Source organism: Nerophis lumbriciformis, linkage group LG17, assembly GCF_033978685.3.
Source record: "Nerophis lumbriciformis linkage group LG17, RoL_Nlum_v2.1, whole genome shotgun sequence".
Taxonomy (NCBI): domain Eukaryota; kingdom Metazoa; phylum Chordata; class Actinopteri; order Syngnathiformes; family Syngnathidae; genus Nerophis; species Nerophis lumbriciformis.
In genome coordinates this window covers 28,964,570-28,983,621 of record NC_084564.2, presented here as the reverse complement: position 1 = coordinate 28,983,621, position 19,052 = coordinate 28,964,570, and the positions used below count along the sequence as shown (strand labels likewise).

The 19,052-nt window shown below is 39.8% G+C and overlaps 1 protein-coding gene across 4 annotated transcripts in view; it reads right to left on the bottom strand.

The window, feature by feature from the left end:
• Positions 1–18,181, bottom strand: part of mfsd1 (major facilitator superfamily domain containing 1) — a 28,464-nt gene extending 10,283 nt beyond the window's left edge. For 2 of the 4 annotated variants that reach the window (XM_061973014.1, XM_061973017.1), the window contains exons 1-15: positions 17,958–18,181; positions 17,757–17,809; positions 14,872–14,984; positions 14,712–14,754; positions 14,563–14,630; positions 11,399–11,507; positions 11,226–11,328; positions 10,605–10,703; positions 10,317–10,428; positions 2,439–2,495; positions 1,772–1,928; positions 1,273–1,370; positions 1,045–1,157; positions 906–971; positions 749–815 (exon numbers count right to left, since the gene is read on the bottom strand). In XM_061973014.1, coding sequence (XP_061828998.1) covers positions 749–815; positions 906–971; positions 1,045–1,157; positions 1,273–1,370; positions 1,772–1,928; positions 2,439–2,495; positions 10,317–10,428; positions 10,605–10,703; positions 11,226–11,328; positions 11,399–11,507; positions 14,563–14,630; positions 14,712–14,754; positions 14,872–14,984; positions 17,757–17,809; positions 17,958–18,132 — 1,433 coding nt within the window. In that variant the 5' untranslated portion in view covers positions 18,133–18,181. The remainder of the gene's footprint in view (positions 1–748; positions 816–905; positions 972–1,044; positions 1,158–1,272; positions 1,371–1,771; positions 1,929–2,438; positions 2,496–10,316; positions 10,429–10,604; positions 10,704–11,225; positions 11,329–11,398; positions 11,508–14,562; positions 14,631–14,711; positions 14,755–14,871; positions 14,985–17,756; positions 17,810–17,957) is intronic. The other 2 variants (XM_061973016.1, XM_061973018.1) reach the window with 1 other exon arrangement.
• Positions 18,182–19,052: the final 871 nt, after the last annotated feature.

The following is a 19,052-nucleotide window of genomic DNA, read 5'->3' as shown; positions in this document are numbered from 1 at the left end:
ATTATAGTGTGGGGTTGTTTTTCAGGAGTTGGGCTTGGCCCCTTAGTTCCAGTGAAATGAACTTTGAATGCTCCAGGATACCAAAACATTTTGGATAATTCCATGCTCCCAACCTTGTGGGAACAGTTTGGAGCGGGCCCCTTCCTCTTCCAACACGACTGTGCACCAGTGCACAAAGCAAGGTCCATAAAGACATGGATGACAGAGTCTGGTGTAGATGAACTTGACTGGCCTGCACAGAGTCCTGACCTGAACCCGATAGAACACCTTTGGGATGAATTAGAACGGAGACCAGGCTCGACCAACATCAGTGTGTGACCTCACCAATGCGCTTTTTGGGAAGAATGGTGTAAAACTCCTAAAAACACACTCCGCAAGCTTCCCAGAAGAGTTGAAGCTGTAATAGCTGCAAAAGGTGGACCGACATCATATTGAACCCTATGGTTTAGGAATGGGATGGCACTTCAAGTTCATATGTGAGTCAAGGCAGGTGGCCAAATACTTTTGGCAATATAGTGTATAACTAACTACTTTTTAAAGTAATAAGTAACACTGCCAGTGAGTGTAGATGTGTTCCAGTAAATAAATATTCAACAGTCGATTTGTGTCAGGGTAAATCGTTTTTCGGAAGTGTCACAAAATGGGAGTATACCACTTGATTAGACGAGTGGGTTGTTCATTATGTTTCTAAGATGCCTGCAAGTGGGTGGAAAAGCGGCGACGGAGTGTGAAGAGTGGCAGTACTCACTCTGCATCTGAAGTGGCTTCTTTCTGGAGTTTGGCTCTGGCAGTTGCTGACCGGTTTAAATCTCCTCCTGGAGCGGAAAAAGAGGAGAGATGGAAGGGATTACACACGGAGGACGAGTGTAAAGGTGCGTTTCGTGTTGACAAGTGTATTATCTTACCTCTTAGATAATCGACAAAGTAAAGTGTCACCACAGCCACCAATGCAACTGCAAGACAAAAGAAACCTAGATGACTGTGAATCAAAAAATTGCTTAATCGGTTTTTACAGTCATTAAAAGAGAGACAAAAAATACTGACTACATATGCAGATACAGAAAAAGACTTGGAGAACCAGGTATCCTTGTTTGTCTAGGATGGCTCCTGCTGCCATGGCAATGATTGCAAGTCCCAGGTTTTGAATGGACTGCATGCTAGAGAAGAAGATTAATATTACTATAAATATCATTATAGTCAATGAAAAAGCAAGAAACAGTTAACAGCTGGTGGGTAATGTCAAGCGGACACAATACGAAGAAGGGTACGTACAAGCCATAGGCCGTCCCTAGTTGATGCTCAGGCACCACAAAGGCAACCATGGGCCATAGGGCACATGCCAGGAGGGAGTATGACACACCCAGCAATGACTGGAAAACACAAAGATGCTTTTAAGCCAACATTACCATTGATACATACAGGCATGCACCCAAATTCAATATAACACGGAGTTATTTTATTGAAGGAAAAAATATTTTGTTGTAACGTACAACATTAACTAGTGAAGAAGCTACAGAAGAAAAATGTAAATTGCACAAACAATGGAATGAAAAAATTAAATTAACCAATTTGCTAGTTATTCAACTGTTCAATGTTTTATAACAATTCCCTTTCAAAACCAGGTTTATAACATATTCATGTACTGCTTGATGCAGTAACAAGAGTCAAGATTTCACTGTGTAACCTGAATCTAATTTCATTTCATTACAATTGTGCTGACAATGTCGATTATTATTGGCATTAGCATTTAAAACGCAAGTTCATTGGTTACCATGGCGATCCACGGGTTCCAGAAGGTGAAAGCCAGCATCATGTGAGAGGCGAGCGTGGTGCACACAGCACACATCACCCAAATCACGTTTTTCCCCGTCTTGTCCACCATGAAGCCCAAAACAGGAGACGCAGGCGCTGAGATGATGTAAACAATACTGAGGAAGACAGAAGGGTATAGTTTTAACTATTAACAATCAAGAAATATACACTGAAAGTAAGAATAAACCTTGAGATGTGAAAATATTTGTAATTCTACAAGAATGTAACATTAAGTATCCACACTCTTACTATGTAATGAAACGGTTTTGCATTTTTTGTTTGATTACATTTTAATGTAAACTAGCCTCTTTAAATGCAGCTGTTTAACTTATCCATTCAGAATCCTAAAGAAATGAATTTAAGGAAAAGCCTGAACAACTATGCGAATCAAGGAGGAGCCGAATCGTTTAAATTAAATTATTACGGTGGAGTAACAATCTCCCCAGTTTTTCAAAAGGCCTCACTGTTGATGTCTCACCAACAAAACAAGCCTGAGAACAAAGTCTAAAGTCCAAAAATGTAGATTTGACTAACCTGAAATGCAGTTTTCATGGACAAAATAATTTAAATATAACTCATAATTAAACTATTCTCAGTGCCTATAAATGACCCCTGACCTAAATTACCTATTGACAGCTCTGGCTTCAGCAGGGGAAAAGTTGAACTTCTGGATGAAAAAGACCCTGTAGGTAAGAACACAAGATGATGGTGACTGGTGCAATCAAAATAACTTATTTACCAAGTGTCAATCTTGCGTCTGTCATGTGTGTAACATTTGTATGACTACCATCGTTATATGTCACCTCTATTATCAACGTCAATGGTGTCCAAACATTTTGACTTGGAGCGGCCGCATTGGGTTAAACAAATGTGGCCGTGGGCCGAAAGCATGTAAAGTAACAATATATAAATCCTATACCAGGCCTATTCAAGTGGCGGGCGGCGGGTCATATCCGGCCTGCCAAAACTTTTAATTTGGCCTGCCAAACATCACCCAAACAGGCTCGATGAAACCATTTAAACTACGGTTGGTCTGTGTTGGCCCTACGATGAGGTGGCGACTTGTCCAGGGTGTACCCCGCCTTCCGCCCGATTGTAGCTGAGATAGGCTCCAGCGCCCCCCGCGACCCCAAAGGGAATAAGCGGTAGAAAATGGATTGATGGATGGTCATGAATTCAGTACCCCCGCCACACTGCAGGGGGCATCAACAAGGCATATGTGTCACAATGAAGCAGCAGTGTGGTGGGTAGAAGACTTCATTCAACCCTGAAAAAAATCAAAATAAATTGCGAAAATCTGACTTTTACCAACAACTGACAATCAAGTATGAATGTTCTGTCCCAAACAAGTGCTTGAGTCATTGTTTTAAGCAATGGACACTGTTCCAGACAAGCAGTAACAACGGTAGAAATCCACACATAAGTAAGCTTCATCAACAAACTTGATCAAATCTTTGTAGGTAGATATTGTGCATAAATTAATTTAGTTTGTGTTGTATTAAAATTGGTGACTTTGTGATGTATTTTGTATTTGTGGTTGTGCTGTTTTTTTGTCTGAAAGTAACTCTAGCAATCAAAGCTTGTTTAATACATGTAACGCTAAATTTGACCAGTAGAGGGCGATAGCGCTACACCTTAGGTTAAATTGTGATGAGTCACATACATTGTGTGCAATGTTTTTTTTTTTTTTTTTTTTTTTTTTTTTTTTTTTTTTTTTTTTATGTCCTGTCCAGCTTCTCAGGCAAATCATATAGTTGATGTAGATGCCCATGTCGGCTGTTCAGATTTACTTTACAAAAGAGAAGTGTAGGATACTTCTCTTGTTGCCTTATTTGTATTTGACTTTATTAAATGTATTTATATTATCATTTAGTGCAGCCGGGCCAGAGCAGGAGGGGATAGAAAGAGGAAAAAAAAGAAGACAGAGGGGGAAATTGTGGGGACAAGAGGGGGATTAGACAGAGAGACAAAAACAACAACAGCAAACAACAACAACAACAACAATAGAGCAACATCAGCAAATATGACATGTACAAATATGATGGTAAAAGTAATAGCAAATAAGCAGTTAGCGAAAAATAAAAAATAATACAGAAATGACAATGAGCATTATTACACTACAAATGGATCAATACAAATACCAATAGAAATAGCGCTATTGATAATGAACAATACCAATAATTTACCTTTATTATCAACAATACAGTTGTTTAAATGCAACAATACATATACGTAATGATAACTTGAGATACGAAAGAATGCAGAAAAATGGAGGGGGAGAAAGAGAAGCAACCTACATTAACCTTGTAGATTGTTATAGTCACAATAGGTTAAGCTTTGTCAGTGTGCCATGTGTTACACCCAGTTTACCCTAGGGCAACAACGTTAATATATGTTTGATGAAACGTGATTATGTGCATGAGTGTAAGTATGCATATGTACTTGTATATGTACAGAATGTGTATATGTGTTTGTACAATGAATGTATATGTACAGAATGTGTATATGTGTTTGTACAGTGAATGTATATGTACAGTATGTGTATGTGTATGTTTGTATATTGAATGTGCGTGTGGATGTACGAACATTAGGTAGGTAAATATGTACTGTATTTGTGTATGTATGTGGGAGCGTAGGTACCTATGTACGTATGTGAGCATATGTGAATTTGCATGTACAATACATTCGACTCCCAGAGTGCGTGGGAGCCAGAGCACGGCCCCATCACCCCCGAGAGCCCAACCCACAAACAGGAGGCGTGGTGCCCAGGGAACCAGGGACCACCGCCCCCACGCAGCCAAGCCGGCCAGCGACAGGAACCCCAGAGCCCGACCCACCGTACCGCCCACAAGGGCCAGCAGCAGGCCGCAGACAGACGCACCCGGCAGAGGACAGGGCACGAGAAAAGCAGGGGACAGCCAGACCCCAAGCCAGCGAGAGACCACACCCCACACGGGCAGAAAGGCGAGACGCCCCGCCCGAGGGACCCAGAGACTCCCCGCAACCGGACGGGAAGACCGCCCCCGCCCCACCGGCAACCGGGCCCCCACGAGCCCACCCCCCACCCCCGGAGAGCGCGGCGAGGCCAGCCCCCGGCCACCCCACCCAAACCGGCCGCCGCAGGACCACCCAGGCACAGGGCCACGGGAACCACCCACCCCACCCGCAGGGACCCCAACGATGGAGATGGAACAACCAGCAACCGCCCCCGCCGAGCCCCCCCCCATTGTGTGCAATGTTTGACGTGAATGTTGTGTAATTTCGATATTCGTAAACATCTGCAGTTTATTACATTAAATGTTCTATTTTATTGATATAAAATACACAATGGACGTTATACTTTTGTAATGTTTATTTTATGTTTATATTTCTAGTCTTAGTCTAGTCTAGTCTAAACTTAAATAGAGGAATTAGTGTAAAAATATAAAACTAAGGAAGAAAAATAATTTAAAAGACGGAACATTCATTCCCAACAAAACTTCTGTTTTTTTAATGCTGTTAACTATCTGTCCAGCTGCCCATGCTGGAAACGAGTAGCGAGGCCAGAATAATAAATTTATTGACAGTCTAGTGTGAAAGCCGATGTGTTTACCGTATTTTCCGCACTATTAGCCGCACCTAAAAACCACAAATTTACTCAAAAGCTGACAGTGCGGCTTATAACCCGGTGCGCTTTATATATGGATTAATATAATACGAAGGTCCTGAGTAGTCTTGGGTTCAATCCCGGGCTCGGGATCTTTCTGTGTGGAGTTTGCATGTTCTCCCCGTGATTGCGTGGGTTCCCTCCGGGTACTCCGGCTTCCTCCCACCTCCAAAGACATGCACCTGGGGATAGGTTGATTGGCAACACTAAATTGGCCCTAGTGTGTGAATGTGAGTGTGAATGTTGTCTGTCTATCTGTGTTGGCCCTGCGATGAGGTGGCGACTTGTCCAGGGTGTACCCCGCCTTCCGCCTGATTGTAGCTGAGATAGGCTCCAGCGCCCCCCGCGACCCCAAAAAAGGGAATAAGCGGTAGAAAATGGATGGATGGATTAAGATTCATTTTCATAAAGTTTAGGTCTCGCAACTACGGTAAACAGCCGCCATCTTTTTTCCCCGTAGAAGAGGAAGTGCTTCTTCTTCTACGCAAGCAACCGCCAAGGTAAGCACCCGCCCCCATAGAAGAGGAAGCGCTTCTTCTTCTACTGTAAGCAACCACCCGCCCCCGTAGAAGAAGAAGAAGCGCGCGGATATTACGTTTCATTTCCTTTGTGTGTTTACATCTGTAAAGACCACAAAATGGCTCCTACTAAGCGACAGGTTTCCGGTTCATGAAAAGACGCAATCTCTCCATCCGCACACGGACTACTATTTCACAGCAACTGCCTAAAGACTTTCAAGAAAAGGTGGCTACTTTCCGTGCATATTGTAAAAACAAGATAGCTGAAAAAAAGATCCGGCCAGAGAACATTATCAACATGGACGAGGTTCCACTGACTTTTGATATTCCTGTGAACCGCACTGTGGATACAACGGGAGCACGTACGGTGAATATTCGCACCACAGGGAATGAGAAGTCATCCTTCACTGTGGTTCTAGCTTGCCATGCTAATGGCCAGAAACTTCCACCCATGGTGATATTCAAAAGGAAGACCTTGCCAAAAGAGACCTTTCCAGCCGGCGTCATCATAAAAGCTAACTCGAAGGGATGGATGGATGAAGAAAAGATGAGCGAGTGGTTAAGGTAAGTTTACGCGAAGAGGCCGGGTGGCTTTTTTCACGCAGCTCCGTCCATGTTGATATACGACTCCATGCGCGCCCAGATCACGCTGTTTTTTAATATATTATTAAAGTTTGACTGACCTATCTGACTGTTTTTTTGACATTCCCTTTAGCGCAGTTAGATGCGGCTTATAACACGGGGCGGCTTATAGGTGGACAAAGTTTTGAAATATGCCGTTCATTGAAGGCGCGGCTTATAACCCAGGGCGGCTTATGGTGCGGAAAATACGGTACTTTGCAATCAAGTAAACAGTCTCAAAGGAAAATAACTGGCGGAGACACTTTCTGACGAAACATCCACATTTTGATGCCCGGCCCCGGAGCTCTTGGGCTCTTGAAACTGCAGCCCTCTTCATTATGAAGTTGAATAACCCTGGCCTATACATGTATATGTGTACATATTCGACCAATATATTGGATATATGGTTAGGATAATTGGAGATTAAGAGTATGTGCAAGTTCGACTCCTACAGTACCTTTTTTTTTTTACCTCTGTGACAACCTCCCTAAAGCAGCTAAAATGTGTCAAACATGAATACGTGTGGAGAGAGTGTGTTGTATGTTCCTATCATGATTGTAATGGATTTAAATTGGTGTCATTTAGAATATTTTATGGTGCTTTGTCATTTTTTTATATTATACACAAAGTACAGTGAACAGGGTGTGTGTTATGTGTAACCATGTGTGTTGACTTTTTGTCTTGGTTGCATTTTTTTTCCGCGTCATGAGTCTGCCTCACAATAAGAAGGTCCTGAGTAGTCGTGAGTTCAATCCCGGCCTCGGGATCTTTCTGTGTGGAGTTTGCATGTTAGCTCCGGATACTCCGGCTTCCTCCCACCTCCAAAGACATGCACCTGGGGATAGGTTGATTGGCAACACTAAATTGGCCCTAGTGTGTGAATGTGAGTGTGAATGTTGTCTGTCTATCTGGGTTGGCCCAGCGATGAGGTGGCGACTTGTCCAGGGTATACGACGCCTTCCGCCCGATTGTAGCTGAGATAGGCTCCAGCGCCCCCCGCGACCCCGAAGGGAATAAGCGTTAGAAATGGATGGATGGATGGAGTGGGGAAGGTTGTTTGGATTGGGTCATATAAGTAATTGCTGTGCTTGTTTCTAGAGATAAATGCTTTAAAATGCAATATCGGAAATTATCGGTACCGTTTTTTTTTTGTTTGTTTTTATTAAATCAACATAAAAACACAAGATACACTTACAATTAGTGCACCAACCCAAAAAACCTCCCTCCCCCATTTACACTCATTTACACAAAAGGTTTGTTTCTTTCTGTTATTAATATTCTGGTTCCTACATTATATATCAATATATATCACTACAGTCTGCAAGGGATACAGTCCGTAAGCACACATGATTGTGCGTGCTGCTGGTCCACTAATAGTACTAACCTTTAACAGTTAATTTTACTCATTTTCATTAGTTACTAGTTTCTATGTAACTGTTTTTATATTGTTTTACTTTCTTTTTTATTCAAGAAAATGTTTTTAATTTATTTATCTTATTTTATTTTTATTTTTTTAAAACAGGACCTTATCTTCACTATACCTGGTTGTCCAAATTAGGCATAATAATGTGTTAATTCCAAGACTGTATATATCGGTATCGGTTGATATCGGTATCGGTTGATATCGGTATCGGTAATTAAAGAGTTGGACAATATCGGGCAGCACGGTGGAAGAGGGGTTAGTGCATCTGCCTCACAATACGAAGGTCCTGAGTAGTCTTGGGTTCAATCCCGAGCTCGGGATCTTTCTGTGTGGAGTTTGCATGTTCTCCCCGTGACTGCGTGGGTTCCCTCCGGGTACTCCGGCTTCCTCCCACCTCCAAAGACATGCACCTGGGCATAGGTTGATTGGCAACACTAAATTGGCCCTAGTGTGTGAATGTGAGTGTGAATGTTGTCTGTCTATCTGTGTTGGCCCTGCGATGAGGTGGCGACTTGTCCAGGGTGTACCCTGCCTTCCGCCCGATTGTAGCTGAGATAGGCTCCAGCGCCCCCCGCGACCCCAAAGGGAATAAGCGGTAGAAAATGGATGGATGGATGGATGGATGGACAATATCGGAATATCGGATATCGGCAAAAAGCCATTATCGGAAAACCCTACTTGTTTCACTTTAAATAACAATTTATGGTCATTGACCTGATTTACTCACCTTAACCACAAAAAAGAAGAAAATCTGCAGCAATCAGGCTGTCAGACATTTGAATTTAAATTGGAGACACTTCACGGGCCAAATCTCTTATTATAATTAGTGCTTGATAATAAAGCCGCATCGTGGGGCTGCGCCACAAAAACCTATCACGCACTCGGACATTGTGCTCTTTTGATGAGGCTCTCAATTTTATTTCTAGAGTGTATCACACAACTACAATATATAATAACTGGCAACCAGCAGACTATAGTCATATTAATGACAAACATGACAATATACAAAAAACTGTGAATTAAACCATTTAAAAATGTAGAGTTAAAAGGGATATCACAACTTGTTTAAAGCCATATTTTTTTAAACCAAAAAATAACAAGAACCTCACTGGCTAGCTTATTTTACTGTTAGTGGTTTAACAGAACATATATGTCTATATTTTTCACAAACTGAATAAAAGTAGCATGTCAAAACTTCACACAGCCAAGTGGGGGCAATGCAACTTTTTATACAACGAACAAGACCATAATAACAAACAAACAAAGTCCTGCTAAAAAGCAGATTACTGTGGTGGAATCATTTACATTTACAAAGTATTATATACGATAAGAAAAGAACACGATAAAGGACGATTACTAAAGTGGTCAGTCTGCATGTTGCTAAAGATACCGCATCCTGAGTAGTTACAGTGGAAAACCCAGCATTTATCCACTTTCTAAAACTATAAAGCCCTCTCAATGTTGAACTGTATTATTTATTTGTATACAATGTACAATGCTACATGTTTGTTGACAGACGTATTTTATTTAAGACGGAATATTAAAATTAAAAAGAAAAAAGACGGGGGAAAAAATCTAAAAAAAATTGTAAATTATACTTAATGTGAAAAAAAATATTAGGTTTATTTTTAGGCCATATCACCCAGGACTAGTTTGAAATGTCCACTTTAGTGATAATCTTTTAAATCTTGTAAACAGAAATTAATCTTAAGATTTTATGGATCCACTCAATCACATTCAGCGATGTGTTGATGATATATTGCTTCTATACCTACTCAGTGGCCTAGTGGTTAGAGTGTCCGCCCTGAGATCGGTAGGTTGTGAGTTCAAACCCCGGCCGAGTCATACCAAAGACTATTAAAATGGGACCCATTACCTCCCTGCTTGGCACTCAGCATCAAGGGTTGGAATTGGGGGTTAAATCACCAAAAATGATTCCCGGGCGCGGCCACCGCTGCTGCCCGCTGCTCCCCTCACCTCCCAGGGGGTGATCAAGGGTGATGGGTCAAATGCAGAGAATAATTTCGCCACACCTAGTGTGTGTGTGACAATCATTGGTACTTTAACTTTAACTTTAACTTTATATTTGGCTTAAAACCTTTATCATACTCTGGCATCTGCTGAACAGGAGCTATTGAATGCTTGCCACCCAAGTGAAAACTGGAAGTGGCCCAAGATCACCCCTTTGCAACCCAACAGTGAAAAAAACAAAAATTTGGTGACTATAGAAGAAATTCACTAAAGTTAGACAAGATAAACAAATGTATAGAAAACCTCCTCCTTATGCAATACTCACTGTCCCAGTCCAATAAAGGGGAAGATAGCCACGTAGTAGCAAACACAAATGATGAAGATGATCCACAGGGGTAAGGGGAAGTCTTTCACATCGGTCAGTTTAACGACCTCACCTGACATTCAAGATAAAAACACACACTGAATGAAGCCTTAACTAATTAAAAACATCCATGTAATTAAGTAAACACTGTATAAGACAACACAGTCATGTAGCTAAAGTACGTTAGGGATAAAGGACATTTCTCTGAAGGTGCGAAAAATACTCATAGACCTATTTAGAATACTTCACCTGTTTTGCCCTGCTCCTTTTGGAGGATTTTTTCTGCTCTTCTGTCGAGGAATGCCAACACCAAAGCACAGATTAGTGAGAAAATGCAGGTTACAGCAGCTGAGGAACGAAAATAGGATTAAACTCAGATATGTAAATACAGTAGGGAGGCGAAACGTATCTGAAGTGACTAATTGATGGAAAGCATTGCATGTTTAATTATGAAATCAATTGTAAAAACATAGATTATGTAGAAAACAAACTACAAAGACTGTTTGCCATTAAAAAAAATATATAACCTTAAAAACATAAGATCATTAGTTTCCCCCGCCCCAATTGTCCATCCAGCAAATTGTGTCACATAAATTGTGAGCCCACAAAGCAAAGTTTGTTCAAATCAGATGCATGAGGGGAAAAACATTGCACATAAAAAACAATCCAACAAAAAGTTGAAAAAAGTGGAAGTACTACGAGCATAAGGGTTTAGCGGTGAGAAAAGTATTAGTAAGTTCCCCTGATTCAGCACTCTCAGTTCTTCTTGGCACTTTTGCTCATTGCCATCTGAGATTGTTAAAAAATATAGAGCAACCCTCGGATGTGCAACCCAAGCCTGAATGTTGTTACACTACATCGGTACTTTACCTATCATGAGTGAGGCGCCAAGAGTGGTGTAACCCGGAGCGCCGACAAGGACAGCCACTTTGCTGTACACCCAGCCCATGATGTTCATATTGACTGTGCTGCCCTTCAGATGATCAGACTTTAGAGTGTTTTTTCTCACATTGGTTAGTTAAGTGTCATCCTAGCGTTCTTACCAAGCGAGCCATGCTCAGCTGAAGACCAAACACTAGATTGAGCTCCTTTCCTTTAAACCAGTTGACTGCATACGTGTTCTGGGCCACGGCCAGGGACTCGCCTCCAATTCTATCCCAAATAAACAAATGAGAAAAGGAGGATAAAAAGACCACCACATAATTATATCCATTTTATAGAGCAACTTAAACCCTTGAATTCCTCACATAATCAATAGGGCAATCATTTTATATATTTATTTATTTTTCACTAATTTGTTAACCATCTACACAATTCAAACAAAAACGCATATCCATTTTATACATTATATTTAGCTACAAAAAACAATATTAATACTAAAAAAAAGAAAAACAAGAAAAGGAGCAGAAAGAAGAAAATCTTATTGTCCTGCCCTGTGACTAATCTGATTCTAAATCATCAATGCAACACATAATCATCAGCTACTTGACAATATTAGGACTATTAACAGGATACATATCCTATTTAGTTTCATTCACATATACTCACAATAATAAATCCGCTCATCATTTCATCAAATGTAGTTTGTATAAATACATTACACCTTTAAGATATTTTAGTTTTCTACTCTTTGATTCCATTGAGTCACCCCACAAACCAATATGCACATACTCAAAAGAGTTAGAGTAACAAGGCTGTTTTAATTTTAATTTACCCCTCAAATAATTGTTTCCATCTTTATCCGTGAAAACTGTTTGGATATTTGGTGGCAGCAGATTATTTATTGCTTTAAATGTTAATTGTGCTGTTTTGAATTTCACCAGATCCATATGGTATGTTTTATATGTAATTCCTGTAGTACGAATTTCTAGCCTGATGTCATCATCGGTATCATTCTTCTCAGGCAGTGTATTATTTATTTATTTGGTCAGTTTTGGTCCTACATTTACAAAGAAGTTAAATCCATCAACTACAAGCCTCAAAACCAGTGAAGTTGGCACATTGTGTAATTTGTTAATAAAAACAGAATACAATGATTTGCAAATCCTTTTCAACTTATATTCAATTGAATAGACTGCAAAGACAAGAAATGTAATGTTCGAACTGATAAACTTTTTTTTTGTGGAAATAATCATTAACTTAGAATTTAATGTCTGCAACACATTGCAAAAAAGTTGTCACAGTGGCATTTTTACCACTGTGTTACATGGCCTTTCCTTTTAACAACACTCTGTAAACGTTTGGGAACTGACGACACCAATTTTTGAAGCTTTTCAGGTGGAATTATTTCCCATTCTTGCTTGATGTACAGCTTAAGTTGTTCAAGTTGTTGTATTTTAGGCTTCATATTGCATCACACATTTTCACTGGGAGACAGGTCTGGACTACAGGCAGGCCAGTCTAGTACCCACCCTCTTTTACTATGAAGCTACGCTGTTGTAACACGTGGCTTGGCATTGTCTTGCTAAAATAAGCAGGGGCGTCCATGATAACGTTGCTTGGATGGCAACATATGTTGCTCCAAAACCTGTATGTACCTTTCAGCATTAATGGTGCCTTCACAGATGTGTAAGTTACCCATGCCTTGGGCACTAATGCACCCCCATACCATCACAGATGCTGGCTTTTGAACTTTGCGCCTAGAACAATCCGGATGGTCCTTTTCCTCTTTGTTCCGGAGGACACGACATCCACAATTTCCAAAAAAACAATTTAAAATGTGGACTCATCAGACCACAGAACACTTTTACACTCTGCATCAGTCCATCTTAGATGAGCTCGGGCCCAGCGGAGCCAACGGCGTTTCTGGGTGTTGTTGATAAATGGCTTTGACTTTGCATAGTACACTTTTAACTTGCACTTACAGATGTCGCTACAAACTGTAGTAACTGACAGTGGTTTTCTGAAGTTTTCCTGAGTCCATGTGGTGATATCCTTTACACACTGTCTCACTTTTTGATGTTGGTTTTTTGGCTTGCAGTGATTTAATACAGATTCTCTGAACCTTTTGAAGATATTACGCACCGTAGATGGTGAAATCCCTAAATTCCTTGCAATAGCTCGTTGACAAATGTTGTTCTTAAACTGTTGGACAATTTGCTCACGCATATGTTGACAAAGTGGTGACCCTCGCCTCACCCTTGTTTGTGAATAACTGAGCATTTCATGGAAGCTGCTTTTATACCCAATCATGGCACCCACCTGTTCCCAATTAGCCTGTGGGATATTCCAAATAAGTGTTTGATGAGCATTCCTCAACTTTCTCAGTCTTTTTTGCCACCTGTGCCAGCTTTTTTGAAACATGTTGCAGGCATCAAATTACAAATGAGCTAATATTTGCAAACAAACGTTAAGTATCTTGTTTGCCGTGTATTCAATTGAACATAGGTTGAAAAGGATTTGCAAATCATTGTATTCTGTTTTTATTTACAATTTACCCAACGTGACAACTTCACTGTTTTTGTACATCCTTCAAATCAGTAACTTGCATATTACAGGTTATCTTAATTTGGATTGTCTATTTCTAATGATACCATATACTGGGAATATATATTCCATACACCATGTATATTGTTTTTATTATTTTGTAATACTTTTCTGCAATAATATTTTTTTTGCATTTACTCCTAATATTTAGGTTTATTTTTATATTTCTTTTTTTTTTGTTCTGCCTCTTTCCTGCTCTAGATATCTACTTAAAATAGATAACTTTGTTTACAGGATTAAATTAGCATATTGATGTAATGTATGGACAAATACGCAATAATTGTACCTTTGCATCTAAATACCTAAATATGGAGTATGTTTATCCAAAATATTTCTCCACAGTATCTATTTATATCATGGTCATATTAATAAATGTTTCTATTACCTCATCATTAAAAATGGTCAGTTAAATGACATTGACTTCTGTTCGATTAAACACATTTTGAAATGAGTGAAAATGGTGTGCATTACTTGATTGCAACCAGCAGAGATGCTGTGGATTGAGTCAACTAGTTTGTGGTCTGAAAAACATAATCTCTTGTTGGCCTCCCAGGTTTTCTCTGCTTTTGTTACCAAGCATTTATTTGGAAAATAATGCAAAAAAGTATTATCCTTGGAAAAAAAAAGAAAACAACGAGGAAAAATACCTAATTAATTTTTTTTGTTTATCCGTCTATGCTACGATATATAGATATACCGGTATATAATGTATTGTTCTTACCCAAATATAAAACGTCCAATTTCCATCAACCAAAAGAGGTTCAGCAACGCTCCAGTAGCAAAGATGATCTGTTCAAACAAATAAATAAATACTGTAAATTGCATTTTTACCTTAGTACCGGTATATAAGAAAAAATCATATAAACCTACCTGTCCAACACAAACAAAAAGAGAAAAGATGATGGTTCCTAGCCTGCAAAAAGAACCAAATGACTTACTCGAAGTGTATTTTTTTTAACACCTTCTGGATCATGCAACTACAAACAATCATTTCAAAACACGGAGGCAATGGCGTGTCTGATGATGATACCTGATGCCAAAGACTCTGTCAATCAAGAAGCCACCAAAGAAACAGAGAATGACATTGGGCCACGAGTACCAAGCATACAGCTGCATGAACGTAGCTGTGTTCAGGCTCAAATCCTTTGAAAAACACATAAGTATATATTTTTTCATACATATACACACATATACATACATACATATAAAAATATACACGTTAGGTCAGGAAAAAACACAGAGGATAGATCATCCCTACAAGCCTGTTTCGCAGGTTTCCCCTGCGAAACGAGCAGGAAACCTGCGAAACAGGCTTGTAGGGATGATATAGCCGAGGTGTTTTTTCCTGACCTAACGTATATTCCGCTCTACCCCGGTGTTGAGCACTGTATAATGGATAAACCACAGAAACCTTGACTACATACATACATACATACTGTACATATACAAACCCCGTTTCCATATGAGTTGGGAAATTGTGTTAGATATAAATATAAACGGAATACAATGATTTGCAAATCATTTTCAACCCATATTCAGTTGAATATGCTACAAAGACAACATATTTGATGTTCAAACTGATAAACATTTTTTTTTTTGCAAATAATCATTAAATTTAGAATTTGATGCCAGTAACACGTGACAAAAAACTTGGGAAAGGTGGCAAAAATACTGATAAAGTTGAGGAATTCTCATCAAACACTTATTTGGAACATCCCACAGGTGAACAGGCAAATTGGGAACAGGTGGGTGCCATGATTGGGTATAAAAGTAGATTCCATGAAATGCTCAGTCATTCACCAACAAGGATGGGGCGAGGGTCACCACTTTGTCAACAAATGCGTGAGTAAATTGTTGAACAGTTTAAGAAAAACCTTTCTCAACCAGCTATTGCAAGGAATTTAGGGATTTCACCATCTACGGTCCGTAATATCATCAAAGGGTTCAGAGAATCTGGAGAAATCACTGCACGTAAGCAGCTAAGCCCGTGACCTTCCATCCCTCAGGCTGTACTGCATCAACAAGCGACATCAGTGTGTAAAGGATATCACCACATGGGCTCAGGAACACTTCAGAAACCCACTGTCAGTAACTACAGTTGGTCGCTACATCTGTAAGTGCAAGTTAAAACTCTCCTATGCAAGGCGAAAACCGTTTACTAACAACACCCAGAAACGTTGTCGGCTTCGCTGGGCCTGAGCTCATCTAAGAGGGACTGATACAAAGTGGAATGGTGTTCTGTGGTCTGACGAGTCCACATTTCAAATTGTTTTTGGAAACTGTGGACGTATTGTCGGATTGTTATAGGCGCAAAGTTGAAAAGCCAACATCTGTGATGGTATGGGGGTGTATTAGTGCCCAAAACATGGGTAACTTACACATCTGTGAAGGCGCCATTAATGCTGAAAGGTACATACAGGTTTTGGGGCAACATATGTTGCCATCCAAGCAACGTTACCATGAACGCCCCTGCTTATTTCAGCAAGACAATGCCAAGCCACGTGTTACATCAACGTGGCTTCATAGTAAAAGAGTACGGGTACTAGACTGGCCTGCCTGTAGTCCAGACCTGTCTTCCATTGAAAATGTGTGGCACATTATGAAGCCTAAAATACCACAACAGTGACCCCCGGACTGTTGAACAACTTAAGCTGTACATCAAACAAGAATGGGAAAGAATTCCACCTGAGAAGCTTAAAAAATGTGTCTCCTCAGTTCCCAAACGTTTACTGAGTGTTGTTAAAAGGAAAGGCCATGTAACACAGTGGTGAACATACCTTTCCCAACTACTTTGGCACGTGTTGCAGCCATGAAATTCAAAGTTAATTATTATTTGAAAAAAAAAATTATAGTTTATGAGTTTGAACATCAAATATCTTGTCTTTGTAGTGCATTCATTTGAATATGGGTTGAAAAGGATTTGCAAATCATTGTATTCCGTTTATATTTACATCTAACACAATTTCCCAACTCATATGGAAACGGAGTTTGTATATACATACATACATACATACATACATACATATATATACATACATACATACACATACACATATATATTCAAAAATATGTATATATGTATATATATATATATATATATATATATATATCCATCCATTTCCCACCGCTTGTCCCTTTCGGGGTCGCGGGGGTGCTGGAGCCTATCTCAGCTGCATTCGTGTGTGTGTATGTATATATATATATATATATATATATATATATATATAAGTTAAAGTACCCATGATTGTCACACACACACTAGGTGTGGCGAAATTATTCTCTGCGTTTGACCCATCACCCTTGATCACCCCATGGGAGGTGAGGGGAGCAATGAGCAGCAGCGGTGGTCACGCCCGGGAATCATTTTTGGCGATTTAACCCCCAATTCCAACCCTTGATGCTGAGTGTCAAGCATATACATATATATATATATATATACACATTTATATTCAAAAACATGTATATGTGTATCTATATATATATACATATATATAGATACACATATACATCCATTTACATATCTCGGGGGCTGTCATAATGTTCGAGAATGTATTTAGAAGGTAGTAAATATTTAATGCTCCAGCTATGAATACATTCCAATCATAACTAATGATTCCTACTTCGCAGAAATTCATTCATCATGGTTGATGAGGTGGCGAATTGTCCGCGCGACCCGAGAGGGACAAGCGGTAGAAAATGGAAGGATGGATGGATGTTAGCAACCATTCAAGAGCGAGAAACAAGGGATTTACTGTAATTGCAAACACATTATTTTGTGTGTACACAGGAAGTTAACATGAAATAAATCATAACACAACATTAAATTCATTCCTCCCTACCCCTTCTGTGTGTAGTGTAATAATATGAATGTGAATTGCTGACTTAAAGCCATACTATTTTACAACTGAGATTTACCTGGAGGACTTGAGTCTGAAGAGAAGCAGGGTTGTCATAACAGAAGTAGCTTCCTGTATGAATATAACTCAATTAGTACACAATTTGACAAATCACGTTACATGACACTTTTAAAGGCAACGCTAAAGGTTCAAATAGCAGGGGGAAAAAAGGTAGTTTATAAACACAAACTTCAACTTCACTCGGTAAACAACAGCTTACCGAATCCCAAGAAACACATGAAAAAGAGGACAACGATCCTGTGTAAAAAGTGTGCCGGGTCGCAGATGGCAGGGAGCGGTCTCCTGGCCCCACCGCTCGCCGGTGTTTCGGCTATGGAATCGTCATCATCTTCCTCCGCTTCCAACAGGCTGCGGTCCTCCTCGCCGTCCGCCATGTTTGGGATCAGCTGCGGGAAAAAAAAGTTGACTGAAGCGAAGAAGAGGCTGGAGTGCAATCACGTGAGCGCGCACCGCTTTGTCACGTGACGCGCACGTGATACGTACGTGTTAATCCGGAAATGCTTTACGTCTTTTTTTTTTTTTATTATTCTTTGATTTATTTTTTTAAACAAAAAACATACATTTATAATTCACACAGAAGTCAAGGCACTTTCAACATCAAGGAAAGAAAAAAAAAAAGCAAATACAGATAGAGTAATGTAACTGAGGGTTTATATATGTCGCCCTATATATACACCAGTGTTTTTCAACCTTTTTTGAGCCATGGCACCTTTTTTTCATTGAAAAAATCCGGAGGCACACCATCAAAAATCATTCAAAAACGAAACTCAGTTGACAGTAAAAAGTCGTCGTCACAATTGTTGGATATGACTTAAAGCATAACCAAGCATGCATCACTATAGCTCTTGTCTCAAAGTAGGTGTACTGTCACCACCTGTCACATCACACCCTGACTTATTTTAGTTTTGCTGTTTTCCTGTGTGTAGTGTTTTAGTTCTTGTCTTGTGCTCCTATTTTTGTGGCTTTTTCTATTTTTTTTTGGTATTTTCCTGTAGCAGTTTCATGTCTTCCTTGACCGCTAATCCCCACACCTGCTTGGTTTTAGCAATCAAGAATATTTCAGTTGTTTTTATCCTTCTTTGCGGGGACATTGTTGATTGTCATGTCATGTTCAGATGTACTTTGTAGGCGCCGTCTTTCCTTCACAGTAAGTCTTTGCTGTCGTCCAGCATTCTGTTTTTGTTTACTTTGTAGCCAGTTCAATTTTAGTTTGGTTCTGTATAGCCTTCCCTAAGCTTCAATGCCTTTTCTTAGGGGCACTCACCTTTTGTTTATTTTTGGTTTAAGCATTAGA